The sequence below is a fragment of the Mya arenaria genome, chromosome 6, assembly GCF_026914265.1.
Source record: "Mya arenaria isolate MELC-2E11 chromosome 6, ASM2691426v1".
Classification (NCBI taxonomy): domain Eukaryota; kingdom Metazoa; phylum Mollusca; class Bivalvia; order Myida; family Myidae; genus Mya; species Mya arenaria.
The window spans coordinates 14,275,045-14,299,652 of NC_069127.1; the positions used below are offsets into that span (position 1 = coordinate 14,275,045).

General features: G+C 34.4%; 1 protein-coding gene across 7 annotated transcripts in view; it reads left to right on the forward strand.

Moving 5' to 3' along the window:
- The window catches only part of LOC128237273 (E3 ubiquitin-protein ligase rnf213-alpha-like), a 117,591-nt gene extending 107,052 nt beyond the window's left edge, over positions 1–10,539 (forward strand). For all 7 annotated transcript variants that reach the window (XM_052952636.1, XM_052952637.1, XM_052952634.1 and 4 more), the window contains 13 exons: positions 898–1,069; positions 1,244–1,344; positions 1,901–1,958; positions 2,239–2,435; positions 2,761–2,890; positions 3,026–3,112; positions 3,406–3,595; positions 4,410–4,638; positions 4,988–5,062; positions 5,244–5,435; positions 7,004–7,102; positions 7,659–7,858; positions 8,044–10,539. In XM_052952636.1, the coding sequence (XP_052808596.1) occupies positions 898–1,069; positions 1,244–1,344; positions 1,901–1,958; positions 2,239–2,435; positions 2,761–2,890; positions 3,026–3,112; positions 3,406–3,595; positions 4,410–4,638; positions 4,988–5,062; positions 5,244–5,435; positions 7,004–7,102; positions 7,659–7,858; positions 8,044–8,209 (1,896 nt within the window). In that variant the 3' untranslated portion in view covers positions 8,210–10,539. The remainder of the gene's footprint in view (positions 1–897; positions 1,070–1,243; positions 1,345–1,900; positions 1,959–2,238; positions 2,436–2,760; positions 2,891–3,025; positions 3,113–3,405; positions 3,596–4,409; positions 4,639–4,987; positions 5,063–5,243; positions 5,436–7,003; positions 7,103–7,658; positions 7,859–8,043) is intronic.
- The last annotated feature ends 14,069 nt before the right edge of the window (positions 10,540–24,608 follow it).

A 24,608-nucleotide genomic window follows, 5' to 3' on the forward strand; every position in this document is an offset into this window, starting at 1 on the left:
CATTAAATAATAAAGTCTCTCTCATTGTTATGCAGGGAAAACATTGTTTTAGCGTGGATAATTCGAGTCATAAATTGGCATGATGGTTTACTATCTCCGTATCCTTGAAGGTTTTTCATGAAACATGGGTAAGATTTTCACTTCATCGAGACAACGTGCTGAACCCAGCATGTTGGCATAATGTCAAAGGTTCTAGCCATATGATTATGTACACTTTACGCTTTGTTTCTCTTGTTTGATTTTTATGGAACTCTAGTCAAATATTCATCATGCCCAGATGAATTGCAAAACTTACATTCCAGTTCAATGTCAAAGGTTCCAGCCATGGATTAAGTGTCCGCTGGGTGCCATTACTCATTTGCCTTCCGTTACTGTTAAAACATTATTTAAAAAGTATGATTCACTAATATATACAGAAAAGTCTCAATTACGGTTGCATTCTATATTCCAAGTAAAACTTGGTCAGCTACCAATGATAATATTACTGCGAAGAGAATATGGTAATTCAGTAAACCATGAATTCAAAAATGTGTGGAATGGTCTGTCTGTTACACTGCAATATTCGCGAGTTTGAACTTACCGTTTTTTAGGAAAATGGTGATACCATGATCTGTGTTTTCAAGGATATTCTTAACACTTGTGTCTAATTTTCATCTCTTTGACACAACACGAACCGCCTATTATATATATTCCAACCTTAAATGTAGGGCAACAGATTGAGACAAGCATTATGGGAGACGTCTGTTTTTGTTTCCGAACAAGCCCGTCTTGTTTGCTAAATAACATTCAGTCGGTTTGTACCATGATAAGAATAATAGTACATGTACATTCAGCGTTAAAGTTCCTGTTGTAATGTAAAAAGGTATGCTTCGCGTATTTATCAAACTTCGTTTACAGATGGTTTCGATTGTCTGCCCGGACATTGAGGAAGGCAATATCCAGCAATTCCTCTGGGAGCACATTGAAACCGACATCGGGTACCTACATCGAGCCCTTGGCCGGAGTGTAGATGACGTCCTATTGCTCATGCACTGTGTCATCCAGAATATCATGGTCAAACATAATGAAGGTATGTTAGTGTCTAGAAGCTTTAAATTTTTCCTGGTAGAAGTTGATAATGTTTTATTGTTTAAAATATGTGATATCATGATGCATGTGTAGTATTCAATACATGAAGAAAACTAACATAGTGACCGTTTTTGCATAGACTCATTTATCATTGAGTTTTTAATTATATTTTAAGGAACCACTGTTCACGGGGACATCGCTCAACTTCGAACCAAACAAGGGAGACAAGCGTGGGAGAAACAGTTTTCTCTTGTTTTTTTACAGGATGTTTTTCAGGTAAATATTAGTTTGATTTTACTGAAAAAGGTTAAGGCTTTGTCATAGCCTTAGGTTTCATTGTCGGTGTCGCTGGCTACAACATAGCCGTTATAGTGCAAAACTTCTAACTTTGAACTAGAACAGTTCAAGATATACATTGAAAACTAAATGCAAAAGTTGCAAGATACTAAGCACATCTCTATGTAATTTGTAGAAAGACCAAAACCGTGGCTTAAATGTTTAGTCTCTAGTTCATTGTCGTTTGGGTCCTTGCCTTGTGCGTCTAAACTGATGGGGAGGGGGGGATAATTTTTGACCAATGGACTTTTCCCGGTAGTTTTCAAGGTTTTCTAAATTATTGTTGAGTAAGGCTTAAAAACAGAAGAGTGACCGCCTAACGCTCTTCATTGAAAAAGTAAATATCTATCAGCTATAAGTTATGGAGAGTTGACCAGCGTGAAAACTTGATACCCATCTCCTACAAATTAAAGCACATTCTTTTAATAAGTGTACACAGTGTCAAGTTAGTAAACATTGGGTAGTTATTGGCAATTTATGCATTTCATTTTTTCAGAGCATTGATCATCACCTGAAACATTTCAACCAAGTAATTGCTACTGATCAGAGATTAGGTAGGTGCCGATTCCAATACAATATTATTGCAATATGTTTGTATTATTCATATAATTTAGTAGTCGTTTTTATTCCGAAATCAATTCGCATCAACCTGGGTAAACATCCTAAAAGTGACGATGGGTAGTTAACTAGCAATTCCTATCATTATGCTAGTATTATCTACATTGAGGGGCATGCAGTGGCATCGGCTAGAAGTGCTCTTGTTCTATTTATGTTTTTAAATGTTTTCAATTAGATTCACATTAAACTCTTAATATCTTTCTAAATATATACTAGGTTCCAATCCACTAATGTGTGTTCTGTACGAGACGGATAACCAGCAACAAGCCGAAAGTCCCTATCAGCTGGAAGAAATACCACGTGTATGGAGATACAGAACGCCATTATCCATAGAGCATATGAGGCAAGACCTGGAAACTAGGAATCCATCCGGGAACGACAGACTTCCAGTGCTAAGATTGTTCTTTAAACAGGTATTGTTTGATATTGAGTATAATTTTCCTCACAATGTCATTTGTAATTAGTTTATTTAATGAAATGGTAAAGAAGACGTGTGGATTGTGAAGTCCTGTAGGTGTACTCTGCTTTACGGCGTTTTGGGATGTTTTTATTGTTTAGTGATAATCACATATCTGACTTTCACAACAACATCTAAAGTTGTCATATAAATAAAAAAAAATGCAGTAATAATGAAACTGCGCTACTGCACAGGACAAATAATATGGTATTGATTGCTTAACAAGTTCTTCTTCAAGTGCATATGAAATTATGTATTTATTCTGAAATATTTCATTTCAGGACCACATTCTACAAGCCATACAATTCATTCCAAGCATTATTGGTCTTCAGAGGATATTGCTGCAAAAATTCCAAAAGAAACTAGATAAAGCTGAAGCAAACACAATTCTAGTCAAAGACATGATAAAAGGTGGGTTTTTTTAGCAATTGTGTCTTAACCAATGCCATACTAGTGAAAGTTCCTGATTGTGTTTGACCTATGTTTTAAGGTTGGCTGTAACCCAATTCTAAAATGAATTGACTTATGCATTATATTTTAATACAGACCAACTTGCTGGCCCGGACACTGAGAAATTCTTGCAAGACTTTGGTCATGCTTGGGATATAACTCGCAAGCTGCTTGAACTCTATGGTAAGTCATTTTAGTGCATATATCCGAGTGATTTGCATTATCAGACACTGGCTTAGAAGGACAAAGTTGAACAGTAAAGGGTTGTTAATCTAATGCACATAACATAAAATTATGACAAATTTCTTTTACACTTGTCTGTGTTTGTCATAGTTCGAGCTCTCTTAAGCGTATGTAACTTTTGTCATTGCGACAATAACTAAATCTTACCATAGATTATCAATAAGCAAGCATGCTAAAAGAGAACATTGTAAAGAAAGCTATAATTATTTACCCATGTTTCCTGTTTGTTGCAGTATGTACAACAGAATTTGGAAGCATTGTTGTTCCAAAGCATCAGTGTGTTGAGCCAGTTTCAATGGAAACACCGTTGTCAGTTTTCCTTCCATCAAGCACTGAGACTGGACTTTGCTCATATGCAATGCTTGACTTGTTATTTAGAAAACAGAATGAATTTTTACACAGCTATATAAAGGAATCTGGGAGGTAAGTGATTGCATTTCAAGTGTAGAAAACACTGGAAATTGTGGTCACTTCTTACTAATGTTACGTATGGCATTTAATACACTTTTAAGACACAGAGGGGTCAAGCTATGATGCATTCAATAGGCACGGACACTGGCAGACCCTTAAAAACTTGAAATGCTTTATATTTGCGCTCTCACAACCGGAGTTCATTAATGGGACAAGAACCACTAACAGATTTTGGATTGAAAAGGGCTGGTGCATTTATACCAGCAAATATTTATTGTATGATTACATTTATCTAATTAAGAATATGAGTGAAATAATAAGTTCAAGTCCCATAAAGTTGGGCGTACAAAAAAAGTCCTTTCTGACTGTACAATATTAGCAAACAAATAACAAAGTTGGACGTATATGAAGTGTAAACAATATGAGTAACGTTGGACAGGCAGAAAGGAGGTGGGGTGGGTAGGAGGAAAAAATATTCGACAGCTAAGCTGCTTGTTGATCATCTGCATGGGCTTCGAAGTTGCAATGACTTACTGCGCAACTTCCGCCACGCTTCAAGTGTAAATAGGTTATGTTACACTAACAAATTGAAATAAGAACAACCACCCACCACGGTGATCAACCCCTGACTGCCTGCCGTTGAGCATTTAAATGTATAAGTACTTAATATAAATCAATTTATAATTTCTTTGTCTTATTTATTATATTTTTATGCTCATATACATACACATCTGCTTGTGACTGTTATTTACAGGTATGTCTTCTTGTTAGTTTTGCATGTATTCATGTACATACATATTTACATTTAAACTATATGTTATGAAAGGAGGAGCACCTCCATTCAGACTGTGGCCCCGTTGGAGGTAACGTCCGCACACCTGATAAGCTATAACCCTGAGCAGGATATTCTACCCCTCGTCTTAGCCAACTGTCAGTACACGTTTGAGATGGGTAAGGGTACAAAGATAGAGTACGACTTTGCTGGGCTCGAACGTCAGATCATGGACAGGTTCCTCTTCTCAAAATCTAGAATTGACATGGGATATTACTTACAGGTATATTAGCATGCAGTGTTTCAGAATACAAAGACGTCTTTGTGTTTTTTCAGCAGTTGTTATTAGGTTATAGAGAAAGTTACCAGCAATATTTTAATGTCTGTTCAGAAAGTTACTAGAAATATTATAATAAGTCTTGAGAAAGTTACCAGCAACATTATAATGCGTCTTATACTGTAATTTTATTTTATAAATATGCATTATTGTGTTGATAATTTGTCTTGGTAGTAACTGTAATGCAGTACCATAGAACAACATAGTGATGAGAACGATCTTTCCATGGGTTTTTTATAGAGATGTTTTATTAATTATAGAACAACTGCACATGCATGTCCTTTCTGCTATTTAGATTGAACAAATGGTATATCGGACAGAGTTTACAAATGCTGCAGTATTCGAAAACTTGGAAGAAAAAATTCCGCAGGTACCAAACATTACTCATTGTTTTGATTCATTTTACCCCTCAAAAATTATTGTGTAATTTTATCTGACTTTTGTAAGGCAAAAACTGATAGTTCCAAATATAGCGATCTTAGTTCATAAGTCAAATTTATAATGTATTAATTTTGGAACAATATGAACTTATAATTACACTAATTTCTCAGCAAACCTTGGGATTAGCTGTAAAGACACAGATAAGCGAAGAGATAAAGAATCTACCAGAATTGTGCCGATTTCTGGACAACCTCGACATAGCAATCAGTTTCCTCAAAACTGCAGGGGGACAGCAATCTGACAATTTGAGCACCTTTATGGTTGAGACACTGCAGCTGGAACATGCAATGACAAGTCAGAAGGTTTGTGTTTCTTTATACATATTTAATTTGAATTATGATGACAGCCTTAGGTGAAGCTAAAGTGATAAATTTACCCGTGCTAAGGTAACCCGTTTTACAAGTGAAAGTAGAAAAAAATCCTAATACAATAATAATGTTTATTAAAGTTTTAAACATATGCCTATAAGATTAAACAATAAAATAACCTGATTGATACTGAAACAAGGTGTAGAGAGTCTTACAGATAGAGATCTGTTAGTTTATTAAATGTTGATTATAAAATTGCCACAAAAGCAATTGCAAATAGTCCAAAAGAAGTGCACCCGAATACCCATTACTCAAGCCGGTTTCTTAAAAAAACCCAGATCGTTTTTGTTTTTAAATTATAAAACTAATCCATTTGAACGCAAAATATTCTGGCTGGAATTTATTTGCCGACTTAGAAAAGACGTTTGATAGTAATATTCTTGAATTTAACTTGGTCCAGCATTTATACAATGGGGTTAAGACTTTTTATTTCGACGTAATACGCTTTATATTTAATAAAGGTTACATTTCGCCAACTGTTCTTATCCAACGAGGAGTAAGACACGGCTGTCCGTTGTCGTCTTAAGTTTTCAAAATATGCATTCAAATACTAGCTAACTATATTGACCATAATCCAGACATAAAGTGACTTAGTATCAACGGCAAAGATAAAAAGCAAACATTGTATGCAGATGACGCAACATACGTGCAGAAAGGATTTTCAGAAATATCAGGCCTTAATCTTAACAAATACATTCTATTGTTCTCGCAGTTGGCAGTCTAAAGAGCAAAACTTTGATATATTGTGAAAAACTTCGTTTCCAAAAGACATCATCAAATGCAAAAACTTTAGGAATAGTATTCTCTAAAGAATATGCAGATATGTTAAATCTAATTTTCTAACCAAAGTTACAACCATTTTAAATCAATAAGCCTTTATGTTTCTCCAAGTTAGTGTTTACTTCGATAAGTTTTCCAATTTACGTTTTTACTGTATTCGGCATTGTTGGGATAAGAGTGAGGTTGTGCACATAAACTGGTTTAAACCCCCAGTAAATTTACATTTTAATGACCGTTCCAAGGCGGTACCTAACAATCCTTGATAAACATTCCTAGTTTTTTATATATAGTATGTATGCGCTGTGCTGCTTGTGGAGTTTTGTGCCGTTCTTCCATGTTTCTTGTTTGTGATTGTATGTTCTATGTCTTTGGCGTTTGCCAAGTGCCATTAAACCGGGTTTAAGTTTTTTGCTACTGATCTTGTTTCTGTAGCTTTTCGCATAAATATTATGGTTAGCGACTCTCTTCTCGTCAAGGCGACCAGGGCTTGATTCCCGGCCCGGACGCATGTAAGTTTTGTAAGTGATCGCTAAGCCGGACAAGTGTTTTTTTAGGGTACTCCGGATTCCCCCACAACACAAGACTTCACTAACTTTCTTCACAATCTTTGTGAAAAAATATAATGTTAAATCTAACTAGCCGTATAGATATATCAACAGTTCGCAATCATGTGTTTTTCAGCCAATTTGATATTATTGTGACCGCCATTTTTATATTTCCAGGCTCGACAGTCGTGTGAGTTCCAGCATGCAAAATCTCTGTGGTTACTGTTGTCATACTTGAAATCCAAGCTTATGGTCGATCATTTTCAGTCAAAACAGGTAAACTTTCACAATTACTACCTCGGGTTCTAGAGTTCAGGATTTATTCTGAATTCAGGGCTTTTTGCCTTATTTGTAAAGACTGCTTGTTGCTCAGACATTTGAATCAAAAACAGAAGAAAGTACATTGAAGTTATAATAAAGGAGACTGAAAACAATGTAAAAAGGGGTGTAAGCCCCTTTAACCTGCTTTTGTCATTTATCCCTCGTACTCATACATACCACTAGCTATTTTCAAGACTGATACCCCTGTAGTACTTTTTTAAAATTTGTGCAATTGGTGGTATCCAAAGGTTTAGTAATAGACCATTTGTTATATTGTCCGTAAACATGCTGTGTAATGTAGTTTGTGTGTTTGCTTACTTTGTCATATGCACAGTTATTTTAAATATTGTCATTATCATGTCTTTGATAAATCCTTATATAGTCATTATTTGCGACTGCATACACAACCTAAAATTACATAAGAAATTACTGTTATTAAATATAGTGGTTTAACGATTGCCTACATGCATATAAACTTTGAAAAAATGTGGACCATAATCTCAAATTCCAGGAAGTGTTTGAGACCCTGCTGGAGAGGTATCACGAAGAGCTGTCAGAAGAGCTACAGAAATCACTTGGTGGCTATATGAAAACTCTGAGCGTAGATAAGCTTTCTGGCATACTAGAAATACTGCATCAATTCATGCTCCTACGGATTGCCAGACGAGAAAACACCAGTGACGAGGATTACATTGACACTGCTGAGAACAAGTAATTTATAAATAATGTACTTTTGATGTCTTTATTTTGGTTCGACCTTATTGAAGACTGAAATTGAGATAAATATAGTATGTTCAAACTACATGTATAAGTAAAATGTTTTTTCATTCAAACATATTGTGATCTAATCTTTTCTCTTTTAATTGCTAATTATTAACATTACCTCTGTTTTGCAGGCTTGGTGAAGAGCTTCTAGCCTTTGTCGAAATAATGGAAAATCCATGCATAGACACGGTAGTTTTGGTGGAATTCCCACATGAAATACACTTTAAACATAGCGTATGTACATGGATTATGGGATATACGACGCTTCAAAAGAAAATGGGACGAAGGCGACACTGATAAAGATATTGTAATCGAGGTGCAGATGGAACATTATAGATCAAAGACAAACTTGTGTGTGCCTTATATGACGCTAGTAAATCAAAACCTCTCAACAAATGTTACATATTTTTTTTGTATACATGTAGATATCGAAAAAGTTATATTTAATGTACATGCCATATTAAAGTTTAACAATATGATCATCTTTAAGACCGCTGCTTGAATTGATAGTTTCCAACTTTCTCTATAATGTGTGTGATTTTATATTTCTATAAATATTTTAGTCCTGTAGTACATGGTGGTTTATTTCGCATGTGTAATGGTTTCAGTAATTGTTTTGTTCGGAAATTGTCATTTAATATTGTTGCTCATTTGAAGGATTAGGTATTGCTTGTGTAATTAGATGTCGATGTATTTCGCTCATTCTTTAGCAACAAGCTATGCAGTTTGCTTATTAGTATTACATTTTTAAAGTGTATTTTATAGTAGCCTTTTTGTGCCTAAATATCTTATAGTATCAACTTGTAAGTTAAAAATGTCTATCTTCAATCCGGTTTTTTGAATTCCAAAAGCCATAATGACATTGAACTTTATGTACATTCCTTTATTTTTAATAGTATCTTTCGTTTCTTATATTTGTGTTCAAAATATTCCCATTTATGTGAATATTACAACTTTACATTTTGTTATCACGCTAACTGGACCAAAGCATGGTTTTGCCACGATTTCCTATTCCAAATTATAATGTCCGTACTGATTATATCAGAAACATAGTGCAGTGATTTGTGCCCAGTTATGTACATATAGTTTTTAACCTTGTTTTAAGTGAGCTTGTGCGTGAATGCATGTGTGCGCGTACATATGTGCAATATATGTACGTTTGTGCTCTATTGACTTATCATATAACTAATAATGAGCTTTAGATGGTGAGCTGTTTTATTGGTTCTACTTAATGCCCATTTGCTTTAAGAAAAGAATACTTTGCACATATTTGTGATACTGCTACATATGTGTATGTGTTTGTCTCTTTGTTACTGTCTTTTTTGTATATTTTTCCAGAAGTTCGTAGTATGCGATCATTTGTGGATACAAATATTATTACACTATAGTTGAAAGTATTTAATGTGTTGTTTTTATAATTTAGTTTGTATATAACGGTGTTGATTTTTTTAAATTATGATTATGCATGTTCGATTTAATTATGTATATTGAAATATGTAACATTATTCTTGGTAAATGCTGATCTGTTTTGTGTTATATGATATTGTATTGTTTCCGTACCGTTGTTTAAAACTGTATATTTTCCAAGTATGTAGAATAATATAGTTGTGGCAAACATGCTTGTCATTTGATAACTAGTTGGAATGGTTATTATTGCAGTAGGTAGAAAGGCAGTAGGTAAAAATCAGACTGCGATTTGTACAACTGTGCGCTATATATTTGTGTTATTTCTTAACGATGTCTACTGTAATCCCAACATTCTGTAAATCTACCTAAAAGGGGTATACTTAAATCCTTGATACGTACACTAAAATGTTACTTGCATATTGCATGTTGTTACAGTTAACTTATAAAGTGTTAGCAATGTATGTTTTATTCATGTAGAATTATGTGTTCATTATATATGAATGTATATAATATATCTACAGCTTAATATAGTATTGTTTACTGTATACTTAATACTTTGTATACTTTAATGTTTTGACTACACATTTTATTACCGTTACTTCAAGGGAGTACCCAATGTTTTGTTTTGGACGGATGCCCGTTAAGCATACATCATTATCTTATTAAACAAACTATATATTGTAAATGATACTAGATTCGTATTTTTACTGTATACTTAATGCTTTGTATACTATAATGTTTTGACTACATATTTTATTAACGTTGCTTCAATGGAGTACCCAATGTTTTGTATTAGACGGATGCCTTTTAAGCATATATAATTATCCAATTTAACAAACTGCTTTTTGTAAATGATACTAGATTTGTAGTGATTCCTTTGTTTCATTCTAATGTTGCTTGCTAAGAGTTCTGTTTGGGACTTGGATTTGTTTTGTAATTTCAGTAACTGCATGGACTGTATTGAGCAATATATATGCAGATATATTTATTGTTAATCTTAAATGATGATTTAGAAAGATGCCTTAATTATGAGCAGGTTTGTTTACCATTATGTTTATGTGAAAGAACACTGTTCGTGATCATGCCTCTATATTTTGCTTAGCTGATGTAATGCAGTATTATTATATGCATACGCATGTTTGAGTGTGTTTGTTTATAGACAAAAATTGTGAATAAAAGCTGAATGCGTGTTGTATGTGTGAATAAACCAGTTACATTCATGTTCGTTTTGTTTTCGACGTTTACAGTTCGAGTGTAACCTTAGATGACGAGACGGTGTCAAACGCTGGATTTAAATTCACACGCTCACTATAAATGCGCCTTACAGAGTACATGTTAATTACCTATATACTGCAAATTAGGTCCTGTTTGGATATCCTGTAAGGATATGGAATGAATGGGTGTTCTCATAAACACTATTTTCTCAAGCAACATTGGAGTATGGCAGTGAAATCTACCTACGATGAGGAAATGCTGTACGTCACATATGCGGCAAAAGCGATTTATAATGCGATCTTAGGCAAGGTCACTGAATCTGAAAACATAAAAACAGTTTTTAGGAATTACTTTGTGAAACGTTGACCAACTCTCAAAGTTGTTGTCCTATTGCAGTCATCACAATAGCGTACAACTTTGATTGTCAACACATGCCTCTTTCTCTGGTGATGAGTTTATGAAGCGCATGTTAGGCGCATGTATACTGAACAGATCGTTTAAATTGGGCAGTCAATGTGCACTTTTAAGTGATTTTTGTTTCATCCAGTGGCCTATTTGTTGACACAAGATATCAAACTTATGTCAGAAAAACATGTGTTTTTGTCTGAATGGCTCAGCCTCTCGTTCTTTCTTTTTTATTTGACCATGCACAATACTCATATTGTGTGGAAATATAATTTTCTAAGTCTGAATGAATATGAATTAGTAGAAAATTAATTTCCGTGTGAATGTAGTGTAATATCCGCTAGGTGGCGGATAATAAAAGGTTTCGTGCACGATGAATTAAGTGTAACTGTCATTCAGCTTTGGGCAGTCGACGTGTTAACTTCAAATACTTTTCTTTTTTATCAAAGTTTGAAATTTTTGTGTTAAAAGTTACTAATGGATTGGTAAAAATACGTGTTTAACATGAACATAAGTTATTAAATATATTATATAATATTATGTTAATATGATTAAGAAAAACAAAATAATCATGTTTAATTCAGTTTGAATATATCACTGTGTATGATTTTATGTGTACATGTACAGTTGGTTGCCCAAGTGCTTAAAATGATATTAGCGTTCTGAGTTGTTTTTGTTAGTTTCGTTAGTTATTTTGTTAGATATGAAGTGTGTTCATGGAATTATTGAATGCATATAGGTCAAGTTGTGAAAGGATGAACTTCCTTTCGGGCACAAGCTTTATGTTGGCATTATACCTGGGTATTCCAGGCATACATACCCGATATATCCATGGAGATCAGTCCACAGCATATTCATTTTTGGCAATTGCCTTTTATACAGACATATTCTTTGCCCATAGGATGCACATCAACTGCAAAGTGACATAGAGTAACTACTGGACTCGAAAAATGACTGACAGTTGGCTTCGGTCCTCATAAGTGCAAGGTGATTCATATACATGTATCCAGTACACACAAACTATTTCAGCCTCAATATTTGATTCCAGGAAAACGCCAAATACTTTGGAGTTACCAATGAGCCTGGACAACGAATGTCAACATCATTACCAAAAGCATCAACAATGTCATTCGTTATGAAGAATATACAATCAAACCCCGTTTTACGCCAAAGCTGAAGCATACAATACCGTTATGAAGAATATACAATCAAACCCCGTTTTACGCCAAAGCTGAAGCATACAATACATGTTAACGTTCGTCAAACCGTACAATATGCCTCAACATTCTGGGTCCCCTATCAAATCCAACAAATTCCGGTTAAAAGAAGAGATAGTATACTGTCTGGCGATGAGGGTTACCTTATGAAGCAATGGTCACGTGATGCTTATATGTAAGTGCCCCATGTGCCCGTTTCGTAGTCAAATATAGAAGTTTATAGTGTATAGTCCATTTCCCTTTTTTTACAATTCGTTGTCGATACGATTATATATACGTGCGTCGCATTCGCTAATACATAATTGTAGGTGGAAAGTTCAAAATGACATTACGATTCCTACTAAGTTACAATGCATTGTCACCATAAAAATGAATTGTCACCACATTAAATATGTATTGTGTTCCCAAAATCTGGCATAAAGGACCAAGTATAGTATATAAAGTCTAACATTTGTAACGTCAGGCAACCTTTTGTCAATAAAAGGCTTCAAATATGTGAAAGCATTGCTAAAACTAAACATACGACAGCACCTTTAATGAAAAGCATGATTCTTACGTTATCATCATTAAGCTCTAACAAGTAATGCAAGTTTTACTCGATCAGATTTTGATTTTAGTTAAGAACTTTTAAACAACACATCGTTAATCCTATGTGGAAACCAATCCCGATATTTTAATTTTATTCGTATTTACCTTCGAAAATAAATCAGGAGGGCTAACACTTACGCCAATTTTTACTCTTTTTTTACGTAGTACATAATTTGATGACGTCACACTCAGAGTACATGCATTTACGCGGTTTATGTGACCTACATCGGTTAGTCTAAAATAATAGACGTGTTATACGGAATGTGTTATACGGGATTCTTCCAATCCCTAGCGTCTAAACGGGAGTATGCAAAAAAACGGGGGTGTTTTAAAAATATTGAAATTGTTTTAAGTGAAGTATTTTATGGTTGAAATTTATCATAAAGAGTTATATTCATATTTTACCATGTAAGTGAAATGTTATTTTGCACTAAACAAGCATTTAATGCATTAAAACAAGTTGTTTACTTTTCGAATAAAACGAAAGTTGACTGACACTGACAACAATTATGCGAAGGGGAACAACTCGATACAATCGTAATAACTCGGCCTTCTCCAACAAAGCTTCGAGATAGACCTCGGTACACAATCGTAACAACTCGGCCATGGCCGAAATGTTCCGAGCGATTGAAAACTGTGCCCTGAAGCCTTGCAGGTGCCCTTCATGTATGTATCGTTATGTTTTGACAGAATGAAATGAAGAAAAGCCGTCAAACACATAATTATAGGTTGGATATTTATTTTTTTGTGTACGGAAGTAATATAAAGTAACATTATCTGGTAATATTTCTTGTTTTTATGATATTTCATAGACGATATATGCTTTAACCCGGAATCCTGATCGGAACAACTACCCACTTTTGATACTAAACAATTTGTACGTGAAGGATTTGCCATATCAAAAATCTAAAAAAAATCCGTCAACGTACAATTATTTGGACTATACTGTGAAATCATTAATGTTCGTCGGGCATTAATGTTCGTGGTTTTCGTGGGTTGGGTGATCCACGAATTCAAGATCCCACGAAATATAAACCCTTTATTCACTTTTTCAATTCACTTGTTACGTACATACTCTAGTATATTTTTACAGAGGTCGCAGTATACAGTGTTAAAACCTGTCTCACTGTATAACTTACGATCATTATTCTGTTAATATATTATAACTGCCTTTAACAAATAATTAACCAAATCAATTAAATGTGTTTTATGCAGCAAATGACAGTTATAAGCACGTTTTAAACGTGTGCTGTTAATGAAAATCTCCAAGTTTACAAGATGTGCGTGATGAGTGTCCATACTCGATTTTTTTATTTAATAAAATAATTAATCGATTACTAGTATATTGAAGGTTACTAAGCACCGAACGTGACAATATACGCACCTTTTCGGTGTTTTCACAGTTTGCAAAATTCTTAATTGGCATTCAATGGCTTCCCCTATCTGTATTTATGATCAGGGTACATCTTCTTTTATTACCTTTATTCCCAATTAAATCGATAAGTGACATGGGTATATGCACTAATTGGCATGTCGTACCACATTAGTGAGTGTCATAAACCGAGTGACGTAAAGACGGAAATCACGGGCCAGCGCGTGGATATTATGCAGACGATCTAGGACGGTCGCATCTTCGATTATTTTTTTTTTCAAAAATGAAAATCCACGAATTCAAGTACCCACGAAATTGTTTTTTTTTTTCGGCAAACCACGAAATTTCATGCCCACGAACATTAATGATTTCACAGTACATCCGTCTGTCAAGTTTTACTGTGTGCACGGATTTAAAAGTTATTCGCTGTCGCTTTCTACAATGATTTTGCAGCGTTTTCTTTGTGTACATGGAGTTTCACAACATGCAGATGATTACGGCGAAGCCTTTCTCTGTACTTCATGGATGTTGATGTTGAAAAAGTTCCACCAAGAATTTTTCCAGAGAACATGATGTTCTAGCCGCCATGAGATGTGTAAGGAGATGTCTGTGCTGCGGAATTCGTATTTGTGTTTTCGGTAACCCGGCAAGCAAATGGCATTGATTGCATATTGCTTGTGTTGGTCAAGATGGAAATGTTTTTGTGGTGTTTGTCACTAATGTGGCTGTATAGGAATGACGTCACCATTACGTCATATATACTTCCGTTGTGTGGAAAATTCTCAATAACAAATGTTCTTATGATTGATAGACATGTTTTCACATGCTCAATACACTGTAAATCAAAACTATCATTATTCCTGTAACCTTTATACCTTAAGTATCTATTTTTGCTTGATTTAAGTCATTTAGAGTAGAGATTAAAGCATAAACCGCTGCCCTATAGTTGAAAGGTCATTTTGGAAGATCTGTCATGGCGGACGGTGCAATTTTTAGAGTATGTTTTTCAAGTGGAGTGATTTATTTTAGGAATAACTTGACCCCCCCCCCCTTTTTATTGGCTTAAAAGGTAATTTAAAGCTTGTACTTTAAGAATATATGTGGTTATCATAGCCTGCATTCGCTCGAAATGCCTTTAAATGTTGTCTAAAAATTATAATTTTACATTGAATTATATAGGGAATAACAATGGTGGTGTGTGACCTGTATCTGTTGACTGACTGGACTAATGATCTTCATTATCTGGTTGGCGGAACATTGTTATCAGCAAGTTTTTGTACAAGATGCTTTCTGGCACTATGATTCGTTAGCCATTTGTCTCCCGGAAGTCTTACAGCTTCATTATTGAGGTAAGTATTTGTTGGCATTTAAACCATTTTGTTTACAAACAATGCGGAGGGATATCTAGGTTGCGTGTGATTAGTCTAGCCAATAGAAATGTCTGATAGGTTATCTTAAACATGTGTAAGATAAAAATATTCGTAATGGGTATATTACACGGAAAACAAGGGTAAGCAGGTGATAAATGTTTTTCTGTGTTAATATCAATCTGAATTAAATTTCACATTGACCATACAGTCATAAGATACGCAATCATATGCAAAAAGGACCTACGGAAAAAATATAACACTTTTAAACTAACTATCATAAGTTGATAATATAATATTACATGTAGTAACATTCTAGGACAGATTCTGTGAACGATCTAGAAATTATGTCTTAGAATCAAGTTCTTGCAATTATTGTTTCTATGGCAAACAGCAGTGTCATGACGTTTTCACTATATGTGTAGTAATTTCTTGAAATAAGTAGTGTTTGTGGCTAAAATATTACGTAATTTAGGTTTCCTGGGCATGAAAAAGACTTTGTCATTGGGGAATTAAACATAATAAGCACAAAGGTAATTTCTGCGTTCTGTGATTAATGTATTTACTAGGGATAGCAACGAGTAGTAAAATTGGTACTCTGACAATCTTTCGATCGAGTACTCGGGTACTCGATTACTCGGATAACTTGAATTAGTTTTCGGGAAAGACAAGTTCGTGTATACATGTGCCGTCCATGTTAAGTTTGCGTTGGTCGACATATTGTCCATTTTCATCTTTAAATACGACTGTCATTATGTACTTTAACAGAAAAGTTAATAAAATGAAAACAAATGTTGTTTCATGTTTTTAATTTTTCTTTTTCAATTCATTTCGTACATACACATCTTCTTCAATATAAATGGAAAGTAAAACTCGGATCATATTCAAGCGCTTGTCGAAATGATCGGGAACAGGACATCCTCGGGAACAACCCAATAATGAACAACATTTAGAATTACAATGAACAAAAATTATTCATCTATTTGTTTAGTTGTTTACTCTACGAAATGATATTTAAAATGTCAATTTTTCATATTGCAATATTGTTGTTCACCTCATTAATATGCATAATTCCTGAATAAATTTATCCACCAATCAATTGTGATAAGCATTGCAAAAGTACGCCCATTCAGGAATCATTGCTCGTAACGGTCATTACTTATTCGCTCGTCAACGTCCATTGTTTGGTGAAAACTCTCTAATTGGTAAACAATACAATTGTATGTACCGCTATCAGAAGTTTGCTAAGTGACATCAGTGCTATTTGCAAATTCGGGTCCTTTGTTGACAGTTTGCAACTCTCACAACAACTGTCAATTAATCTATTAGGGTCAATTGTGTACACAGTGGGGATTATAGGGACCGTAAATTGTCGTCTTCAAAGTCAAATTCAAACACAGTCTATTCTCTCATACCATAAACATGGCAAATGAGGTCATATACAAAACATATATACATGGCGGCAGATACATTGTTAATTTCTAACTACAATTCTTATGATACCCAATACGAGTATCGGAGAGTCATTCACATGAAGTCAGAAAACATTATAGGCGAATCACAATGAATAAGGTTGTATCAATAGTAGAAATATTACTTTTGAATCACTTGTAAATAAGAAAAAGATTATCTAACAATTGTGAGATTAATTTGAACATGCGTTTTGAAAAATGATATATTAAATCAAATTTGGCGATCGAAAAACTGTAAAGAAGAGAAGGACCTATCCGAAACAAAATGATAGGGAGTCAAAGGGTTTTTAATTCAATATTTTGTTTTTCTGACATGAGACATGTTAATAATACATCACAGCTTGTTTCTAACTAACATCGTATTACGCCAACATGACAATATTAATGTTTTACATAATTATAAGAATTTAAACTACAGCACATGTCATACATATATGTTTGTGAGAAATCTGCAAATCGACAATGATTAACCTATAACTACAGTACATATATTTACATATGTAATACATACATTCAAAAACTCAAAATAATGAATGGAAATTTACAAGCACTTCACTATATATAACTATCAATTCACTATATTGCATATAGTTACTTAACTTTTAAAAGAATAATTATAACAAATCTATATAGATTTATCTGTGTTCACTTACTGCCTGTATCCATTAGTTTTTCTAATTTAAATGTATTGGGGTGTCTATAAAAGTATGGTTTTAGAAACTGTTTTCTTTCATCGTCTAAGTATTGACATTCAAACAAATAATGAAATTCGTCTCCTAGTTCGTTATTGCAGTGAGTACATAGTCGTTCGTTTAGTGGTATTCTACGCCAATTGCCTATTTCAATAGGCATTCTATGATTTCTTGTTATAAATTTGATGAATGAAAATAACTGTTTATTTGGAAATCTTGTGAGATACTTTTCAAAACCAAAGTCCTTTTGAAAAATTCTATATTCAATTCAATAGTTTATTAGCACAAACATTCAAGTTCATCGCCTTTACTTCTGGCGGTAACATTTATTTACATACATGAGAAGAGCATGATATTATAATACACAGATTAATAACACTATTAGGATATTGATAATTCACGTAAAAAAGCAATCATTAACGTGAAATTGCTTGAACATTGGCGTACCCTAATCCTTTACAGAACAATAACTATAAATTGACCACCCTCGCGTATGCGGTCAGGCATGTTTTGACGGTAACGGGTATGTTAGTGATGAAAAGTGATCGTTGTAAGGCCACTGTTCAGAGCATAATTATTATTTGTTTTAGTTCACTGATCAGACTTAAGAAGAAAAAAGAAGAAAAACAACAACAAAAAAACCCAACAACAAAAACCATTGTTTCAAAGCAAGCAATAAAGCAATATAAGAAAAAAAAGAAATAAAATAAAATAAACATTTATTGGTTTATGATACTTTCTCGTCTTAAAGTTGAAAGATATACATATTTAGCAAGTTTAATTTGTGTACTATTCTTCTCAGCTGACATTAACAATTTAAATTTTTGCATTGTGGGCCAATGACAAAAATATCTAGGTAAGCATTCAATCCGTATGTCTCTGTAAAAAGGACATACAAGCACAAAGTGAAACTCATCTTCAACAACATTCATTTGACAAAATATACATTTACGTTCAGATTGTTCTATATTTCTAAAACGGCCTTCTTCGATTGCAAGTTTGTGAGCTGAGCATCTTAATCTTGTTAGCGAAATACGATGCTTGTCGTTTTTAATACAATTAAGATAATTCTCGTAACCAAACCTACGTTTTATACTACAATAAGGTTTTAATTTGGATGACATGTCTAATAGAGAAAACCAAATATAAAATATACTGTTGCTTGCATTTTCCATGTTCGACAACCAATCATTAAAAAATAAATCGATTAGCTTTTGCTTTACATTGTTTTTTAACCACTTGTGATTCATTACTTCTTGATTAAGCCATAGGTTATTCAGGCCATATTTGATGAAAATCGTTTTAATGAAATATATCCAGGGATATTTTTTCTTTGTTACTCTGTCATTTAATGGAAGTGCTAAGTTATATATAACTTTATATATCAGTGATGAGAGTTTTTCTTGTGTATTATTGAATGGTGGTTGTAATCTTCCCCCCAAAACAATATTTCTTTCTTCTATATCGATTGATAAAGGTTTCGCCATAGACCATGTGGTTTGGTGTTGATCGTTTTAATTTGAGAACATATTTCAAGTATTTAAGTTGGACCCTTTCCAGTATGCTATTGTTACCAAATCCCCAAATTTCTGCACCATTTAACAAAATAGGTTTAATTGTTTTATCGAAGAGTTCTATTCGTAGGTCAACAGGTAATGATAGGCAATTTGAGTTTCTTATTACACTATACATTGCACGTGTTGCCTGAGAAGCCAAATGTTTTCTGCTGCTAGCAAATGAACCGGTTCTACTTAAATAAATCTCGAGATACTTGTATTAGTTTACTACTTCTAAGTTGTTATTTTTGAATTTAAAACCATAGGGCCGTTGTCGACCTTTACCAAAAACAACTATATTTGATTTTCAGTGTTTTTACTGCGTTTTCAATCTCTTCGACGGTTATTCTTGCATTGATTTCTTCGTTAATGTCATTATTGTGTTCGTTTTCTATATCAGCTATTTCTACATCTGAAGAAAAATTTACTTCTTTAAAGAAATTGTGCAAATCGTCTAAGCTAGCTTCATTTTTACTTATTTTTTTTATTACTTAAACACTTCCAGTATTTACGTGGGTCTTTGATTTTTAAGTTTCGTAAGTTATTAATATTTTTGTTTTTATCTTTATTTTTGAATTTATTCATCGCTGATTTTAATAATTTGCTTTAAGTTTTAGATTTTCCTTATTCTGTATATTTTTACGAATTTTGTACACATTTTTAGCCCGGTGAAAGTCTCTGCGTGCTTGTTTACATTTTGGCACGATATTATGTTCATGATCTTTCAATTTATTACAACTTTTGGAATTTGTAAGGCCAAATGCAATTTCGCACGAATTTTTGAATGCATTATTTAATGAGTCGACAATGTTATCTGCTATTTCTTGAGTAAAAATATTTGATTCGGAGCATGTTTTGAGACGTTCGTGGATAGACGATACTTTTTGTTGATCAATACTTTCAATGAATCTATTACTTTTTACATTATTCCATAAGATCAGTTTATCTCCCTTGTTGAAAATGTTATGCATGTTATCCTGCATTTCGAAGTTGTATGTCAAACTAACAGAGTTGTGTGCATCGGATAAAATTGGGCAAAAATCATTGATTTTAAGACAGTTTATATACTTAAATAAGCTTGATGTACACATAAAATAATCAACTGTACTAACGCCTTTACAGGTGGGGTTTCCTGTCATATCACCATGTGTTCGTCCATTCAAAATATAAATAAAAATATTTAGCTGAAGGAATTCGATAAGCCTACTTCCATAATTATTACTGGATTTGTCACTATTATTGCGTTTAATACATGCATTTTCCGAGTTTTCAAACTTACTAAGTTCATATAGAAACTCATCGTAAACTGCTCCAAGGTGTTGCCTTTCAGCAAATTCTTTATCTACAAAAGTTAAATCAGCAAAACACTTAGTTCTGGCATTAAAATCCCCAAACATGGAAGTATAATTGTATTGGTGAGAAAGCGTCTCAAGATCGCTCTGTATATTTGAAAAAGGGTCCTCTATTGAATATAACGAATTTTCAGGTGCTAAATATACTACACCGCATAAAATGTCTGTATCTGTCTTCACTAGTTCTTTACTTATGGAGAACCATATTACTAACTTACTATCAGTGTTTACAATCGTTATATATTTAGATATATTACTTTTAACTAAAAGCGCAATACCGCCTGACTTGCGCGAATTAGTAACTATAGATTTTCTATTTTTAGTGGATATATCATATCCTTTCATTTCTATGAAATCAAAATCATCAATGTGCGTTTCTTGGAGCCCAATAATGTCATATTGGTTTACTAAATCAATGAATTCGGGGCAATGCAGCTTAGATTTAAAACCGCATACATTTAGAGACAAAACATGTAAATTTCTAATAGTGGTGTTTACATGTACATGTACGCTATTTATATTTATACTTTCACCAACACTTAAATATTCTGAGGAAGCACTGTAATTGTTAGCACTTTTATCAAACGGTAACCTATTTGTAGAAAGATCTTCAGTTTCATGCAACGTACGGTTTTTATACATGTTATAATCGACTAGAAAATTCGTATGTTATTGATATCGATTAACACCCAGTTCGCTACTAAAACAACTAGTATTTTCATTTTCATAAAACAAACAATCATTATTCATGTAAGCATCAACTACAAAATTCAAATTGTAGCGATTGACATATAAATCGCTAAGCAGGTTATCCACCATTATATAAGATAAACAATTATTATGCAAGAACCCATCAACTAAAAAAATCATGTTATATGAATTAACATACAATTCGTCAGCATTAGCACAATAACTTACACGATCAAAAGTATCATATTCACAGTAAAATTCATTTTCAAAAACATCTAATTTTGATTGATACAATTTTGAATCAACCTGCTTGCGTTCGTAATAATCGGATGCAATTTCAAAGCTATTTTGAATTTCGGTATCGCTAGTAAGTGGAATACATTCAGAATTGTTAGGGTATGAATTGCGTGCAGGAAAATAATCCCCTACAGCTATACAGGCTTTACAATGGTTATATAAATCATCAGTGTTTGGATAAGGCCAATTATACACAAGATCGCTGTTGCTACTTAAGGGGTCATAGATCAACAATGACTCTCCTTGTCTGTCCTTGTTTCCGAGACCGTCTACAACGGGTTGAGGTTCGGCGAGGGGGTCTACAACCAGTTCGATGGCGGCACTGTGCTCCACGTCGGTGAACTCTTCGGTCACCGTCGGGAGTGTAGGGGAGCCAGCGTCATCGATGCGTTTTGGGGCGGTTTCAAGCTCGAGGGGTGACACAGCCTTACGTTTACTGTCAGTCAGTATGGTTCGATTAGGGGTATCAGCGACGAGCGCTGCAAAGCGATTCGGAGTTTCAAACCCTGCTCGGTTGTCACATGGATGGTGGGTTTGGGATTGTGTTTGTTCCGAGAAGTAGTTCGGTGGGGTTGGCGGCCTTGGTCTAACATCCGGTCGTCGGGGCACCGTGTTGCTGTAACGGAACGTCGGTGGAGGGCCTCCCATCGGTATATGGTTAGAGTGCTGCCTGTGTGGTTATCTAGGGGGAGGAGCCATTGACGGATGGGGTACAGGGGGGAGATGCTGGCTGTGGTGATATCCGCCTTAATTCCACTCCGTAAACAGTTGTCGGGACGTCCCGTTGTGGTGAGCCTCAGACGTGGGTGGTCTGGTGCCATAAAATTGGTTCCCAGGGCGGCTGAATGACTTCGTAGTTGGGTCATAGAGAACCTTTCACATAAAGCTTATCGCGCACTAATGACACCTTGTTCCCAGTATCAAGATACTCCCTTACAATCGGGTACAGTGTTTTCCTGATTTCTTCCACTTCGCGTGGGAAATGTTCATATATTTTGTAACGTCTTTGGGTCTTTTTTAGTAATAGCCCGGCTCGTCGTACTACATTGCGCTGTGGAAATGATTCGAATGAGGCAATGATGGGTCTGGGACGTCCATTTGAAGAAGGTTGATTTGGTCTACCAATGCGGTGCACTTTAGTGAGTTTAGTATTCGTAACGTCGATGCCACATTGGCTAGAAACTTCGTGACGTTCAGCTAGTTCTTTGTGAAGCACTGCCCGAAGGACTTCTTTCGTATTTACTCTAGGTACATTAGGTCCATTAGGACCTTGCTGGGCCTCATCTACACCAAAAACAAACGGGTCGTTCTCCATGAATCTACATTGTAAATGAAGACACCGTGATTTTAAGTCTGCGTTCTGTTGGAAATAAGTGTTAAGTTTTGAATCCATTTCTTTGTTATGTTTGTTAAGTTCCGATATTTGTTCTTGGATATTCCTTTTATTGGATAAATAGTCATCAGCAATGTCACTAAATGTTTGGCAGAATTGTTCTACTTCTGATATCCTTGATGAGAGTGATTTGTTCACATCCAGGACGACTTCAAATTTGGATTTCAGGTTAGTGAAATCATTCTCTAGTGGCAGAATTCGTGTCATACTGTTTTCCATTGTAAATAGACGAGAGTTTACCTCTTTCAAAAGTTCGTGTACACTCGTGTCTTGGCTTTGTGTTTGGTGCATGCACCCTCCAAAACCGGGTGGCTGGGGGTAGTATGAGGGGTGGAGTCCGGGGTAGGGTGGTATGAACACCCTATGATACTGTGAGTGCTCGTGTGTTGTCCTAGGTCCTGGTTGAGGTTTTGGGGTTTCATTTCCGGTAGCGATGTTTCCCTTTGAAGATTTTTTGGATTCTTTTTCAGACATTTTGCGAGACATATAGTTCAAATTATTAAAGATATTACACGTTTCTAGTATATACCAGTGTATATGCAATTTAATTTCCGGGATTTTCTTAAATATAGGCGGAAAATAATCTGGAAAAACACAGTCTAAAGTTTAGGCGATATCCCACTGGTACGCCATAATCAAAATCCTGTCTTTGTGCGCTTTTAGAGAAAAAATGCTCAGATTCACAAAAAAAACAACAACACTTTATCTCATAGATATTTTTTCACAGTTCACTAGATCAATTGTTCCTAACACTTTTTACAATAAATGTATCGAGAAAATCAACCTTTCAACAATATTTTTTGACAATTTTAGAGAGCGTATTTAAATTGCGTTCTGCCGCCATATATCACGTCTTGGAAACGCGCCAGATCTGATACTTACGTTTGTAAATCGTGTATTTAGTAAATTTTATAAAGATATTTTTTTTGAATGATTTGATACTCGGGTACTCGGTTGATTGATCGTGTACTCGGTTACTCGTTGTAGTCCCTAGTATGTACATAAAATGCAATGTGGCAAGAATCAAGACAACAACAGAAGGAAAAGAGGCGTAGCATAGTAGATAGTGTATGAGCGTGATGATTTACTGTTTAGAAATGTCATCCATCGTTATTGGTAGGCATGCACATAATAAATTATATTAGCATTTTGAAAGCATTTAAATACTATAATTTATTATGAATAATTTACAGTAGGGCCAAAATGACTTATCTATAGGAAACTTGACGTTTTGGTCCTGAGTGATTGCAAAATTGATAACTATTATCTTACGTTGAATCTCATTTAGAACTATAGAATAAAGTCACTGGCCATTAACACTAAAACATCGACAATATATACGTGTAATTTGGCTTTCGGTTGGAATATTTTGAATAAATAAAAAACAATATTTTCAATCAATCGTTATATCCAATTAAGATCAGCTGGAGTATAAAACTCATAGCTTGATGAGAGACTGAATACAGTTAGGCAATCATCATTTCGGACAGTTGCACGCGGACAGACGGTCACATCACACACTGCAAGCCGGGAGCGATATATTTCTTACGTCTCGTCCTAACAAAGACTACAATAAGCAGCGGAATTGTGTGTTTGAGTAGAACTGTCTGTAGAAATTCGTACTATTTACTATTTTAGCGAAACTAGCTGTAAAAGTTACAGGAAAATTGACT